The 3,921-nt window shown below is 38.0% G+C and overlaps 1 protein-coding gene across 1 annotated transcript; it reads left to right on the forward strand.

The window, feature by feature from the left end:
• Window positions 1–1,288: 1,288 nt before the first annotated feature.
• On the forward strand, window positions 1,289–2,245 carry LOC124485942 (olfactory receptor 8I2-like). Its single transcript, XM_047047846.1, has one exon. It carries the CDS (start codon window positions 1,289–1,291, stop codon window positions 2,243–2,245), a length of 957 nt encoding a protein of 318 aa, XP_046903802.1.
• Window positions 2,246–3,921: the final 1,676 nt, after the last annotated feature.

The following is a 3,921-nucleotide window of genomic DNA, read 5'->3' on the forward strand; positions in this document are numbered from 1 at the left end:
TAACAAGTGAAAGAAAGAAATACATAACTGTCAAATGCCTGCAATTCCAATGAATAGTGAAATCTATTTTTGTTTCAATGGAACATTTCAAAGCATACACCGTCTCAAATGTAAGAATTATGTTTCTCTTCTGCGTTATCATTCCTTACATTTTAGCCTTCCTTCAACAAAAATCTCAAATAATAAAATAAACCAACTCTACAGTATCTTGAATAACAAATTGCGAAGCTTAGTTTAATCTACAATCCTGTGCAAAAGCCTTGCAAAAGACAAAAGAAAAGCAAAAATACTTTACAGCATAATGAAATGAAAAGACTGAAGAAAAATAATCGCAGCATTGCACTTTTATACTGCAGAACCAATACCCAAAATATTGGGAGGCTAAGACTTTTGCAAAGTACTGTAAGTATTAACAAAGCAGTTCCTGTGCAATCAAAGATCGTTTTATGACTTTAACATACAGCATCGTCACAATATGGTTTTCAGGTCGGGTTTAAGGACCTTAGTTGTAGAATATTGAAATAGCATATTTTGATTTTAAATGCCCATCTGACATGATAATGCAAGTCAGCGGGGTCTGTGTAGGGTGTACAGCACCACCTGCTGTTTTCATATACCTGACTACTCCCGATCTCTAGAAGAATAACTTGGTAACATACAGGAGCTTCTGTTCACGTACAGCCATCATCATCATCATCATCATGTAGGATCCCTTCTCATGGGCATGACCGATGCTGCAGTCAACAATGTAGCAGATGAACCTGACTTGTTGCTGCTCCAGTACATCCTATTCAGTCTTCTCAAGTGCTCCACACAACTCTCCAGATTAGCAACAATCAGACGAGTACATCTTTTTTGGATACAGACTTAATTTCTCATTAGAGTTCTAAAGGTTTACAGTATGACCACATCTAGCAACACCCCTCCTCCCTTCACTCCTTTCTAATCCAAACAGTGTCAAGGGCCTGAGTCCCTGTCCACCCACATGGTATGAGGTTATGTGCTAAAGGGTATAAGATACTGCTACATGTAGGGTGCATGGGTGATTCTTAAATATCCCATCGATGGTGTATCCCAACACAAGATAATATACATGTATGTGCTGAATTTATTTCCCATGTACCATTGTAGTTACTGTTAAACTGTATTTTTCTTTACAAATAGGAAAAACGTATTGGGCAACGTTCTTGCTTACTTACTTCTATGAACAGGAATACTATGGTAAGGTATGGTATTATGGTCTCTGTGTAATGAGCACACTTAATATTTGTTCTATTTCTTCACAGATATGAACTTTATTGACAATGCATCAACAGTGACATGGTTTACGCTTTCTGGTTTTGATGAGATGATGGAACACAGAGCCACGTTCTTTTCTCTTACTTTACTGTGTTACTGTGCGATTATACTCGTAAATTTGGCTCTCATTTTGACTATAGTCCTGAATGAAAACCTCCATGAGCCCATGTACATCTTCCTGTGTAACTTGTGCATCAGTGGACTTTTTGGGACTGCAGGATTTTATCCCAAGTTCCTGCTGGATGTATTGTCTTATCTGCAGGTTATCTCTTATGCAGGATGTCTCATTCAGTCTTTTGTAATATATTCTTCTGCCTGTGGAGACTTTGCAATTCTAGCAGTGATGGCATATGACAGGTATGTGGCAATCTGTAGACCACTGGAGTATCACTCTGTTATGACCAGGAGGAGGGTCACTTGGTTAGTCTTTTATCCATGGCTCTCTACGTTCTTTTTAATAAGTATACAAAGTATTTTAACAAGTACACTGAGATTATGTAGATCACACATAGAGAAGCTCTACTGTGCAAATTGGCCCACTGTTAAACTGTCTTGCACTTCAACCATAGCAAGTAATATAATGGGGTATATTAACACACTTTTCTATGCCGGACATATAATATTCATTGTGTGTTCCTATGTATATCTTATCAGGTCATGTTTGAAGTCTATTGAGGACAGGGGAAAGTTTATGCAGACCTGCATGCCACATTTACTGTCATTAATTAATGTAACAGGTGCTCTGCTGTTTGAGGTTTTCTACAGTAGATACGGTTCAACAGTAATATCACAACACTTTCATAATTTCATGGCAGTACAGTTTTTAGTCATTCCTCCAATTCTAAACCCGCTTATTTATGGTGTTAAACTGAAGCAGATTAGAAACCGAATTATGAGTTTGTGCATAAGTAAAAGAACGGTGTCATTAAAAAAGACATTACAGTGATATAAAGGCAACCATAGTAGGTTTTGGGGAGAGTAGCACATTTTCCTGTGTAACAATGTTGACAAACCTGTTTAGTGGTTTTGTTATTTTTCATACTTTTGATTGTTTTACAGATACCACCACTGAGATGATTTTTATGATGTAAATTAGAATCTTCCATTGTGTTTCTTGAAGTGATGCAGTTGCCAGCAATGTCAATGATGTTACAAGTCTCAGACTTTCTCAGACTCTCTCTCCCTCTCCCTCCCTCTTTCTCCCTCTTTCTCCCTCTCTCTCTCTCTCTCTCTCTCTCTCTCTCTCTCTCTCTCTCTCTCTCTCTCAGCTTTACTTATAACAGACAAATAACAGTGCAAAAACACTGTTTGGTGAAAAACATTGCAGCTTTCCTTCTGTGGGTCAAAACTACCTGTCACTTTAGCCTTGGTGTGGGCATGTGCCATAAACCCTGGTAGGACAATCTGACAGGTGGGTTAAAATGTCAGGACACCTTCACCCTGCTATAGACTCACACACTCTACCTTCTGCAAGCCTCCATGCTGAACTGTGTTGGGGACACAAAGATTTCTGGCATTATAGATAGATAATACAGTACTAGGAGGTTTAATCCCCTAGTTTAAACCAGAGGTGACTAATCTCGGTGTAATCCTGGTCTCAGATTTGAATTTCAACTGTCACATTAAGCGACCAAAACAGCTTTTTTTCACCTCTGGAATACAGCGAAGGTACGACCATTTATAAACCAGATTTACCTTCAGAATAGACTTTAAGGTCCTTTTTCTCACATACAAAGCTCTAAACGGACAAGTGAAGTGGAAGAATATGTACTACGTTTCATCAATTTCTCAACATTTGAAATGATGTAAATACTTTTGTAAGTTCCCTTGTATTGTGAAATATACTAAGTCTTGAAGTGAAGAATAATTTTAAGTGTTGTGAAGGGCTAGATCCTAAGTCCAAACAGACGCACTGGAACTCAGAGTCTGATGCAAAAGTTTATTCAGACACAAACTTATCTAAACAAGTGAGTGTGTTCCCGGGAGCAGACTGGAATTTTTTTTATCTGGACATTTGTCTTATATATCAAAACCTTATCAGTTGTGTAATGTTTTTATTGGTACAATACTGTTTGTCACAGATGCATTATGCATTTCTCACACTATTGGTCTCTTTCCCTAGGGGCATCAGATTACAGTTACATAGAAAACTCTCCTATGTTTTAGGCTTGCTCTGGCCTTGAAGCCCAGCTGCACTGGGTTGCTGAGCGTAAGGTCATAAATATGTCCCATGATATCTGGGCTTTGTAGTCTATGATATCTGAGCCTTGTCGTTTTCTATAGTAGAAGCATATACACAGTCTTCTCTCGCCCTCAGACCCTACATTTCCAGATTTTCACTTTGGTCTTAATATCTTCTACATATTAGTAGCAATACTAATCAGTCAACAGCTTTGCATCTGGTTTTCAGTAATATTGCATATAAAAGTAACATAAAAGATTGAGGTTCATTTCAATCCGTATAATCCATAATCATTAACCATCTTCATAATTACAACAGTGTGATGTTTTTTCTACAACACAAGGACCTAGCTACATTGTTAAGTGTCTTACTAACTACAAACCAGCTAGAACACTGCAATCATCAGATGCAGGCCTATTAGAGGTCCCCAAAAGCAGTCA

Source organism: Hypomesus transpacificus, chromosome 23, assembly GCF_021917145.1.
Source record: "Hypomesus transpacificus isolate Combined female chromosome 23, fHypTra1, whole genome shotgun sequence".
Taxonomy (NCBI): Eukaryota; Metazoa; Chordata; class Actinopteri; order Osmeriformes; family Osmeridae; genus Hypomesus; species Hypomesus transpacificus.

Coding starts and splice junctions, on each gene's coding strand:
- LOC124485942 (XM_047047846.1), top strand. CDS start 1,289: ATGAACTTTATTGACAATGCATCAACAGTGACATGGTTTACGCTTTCT.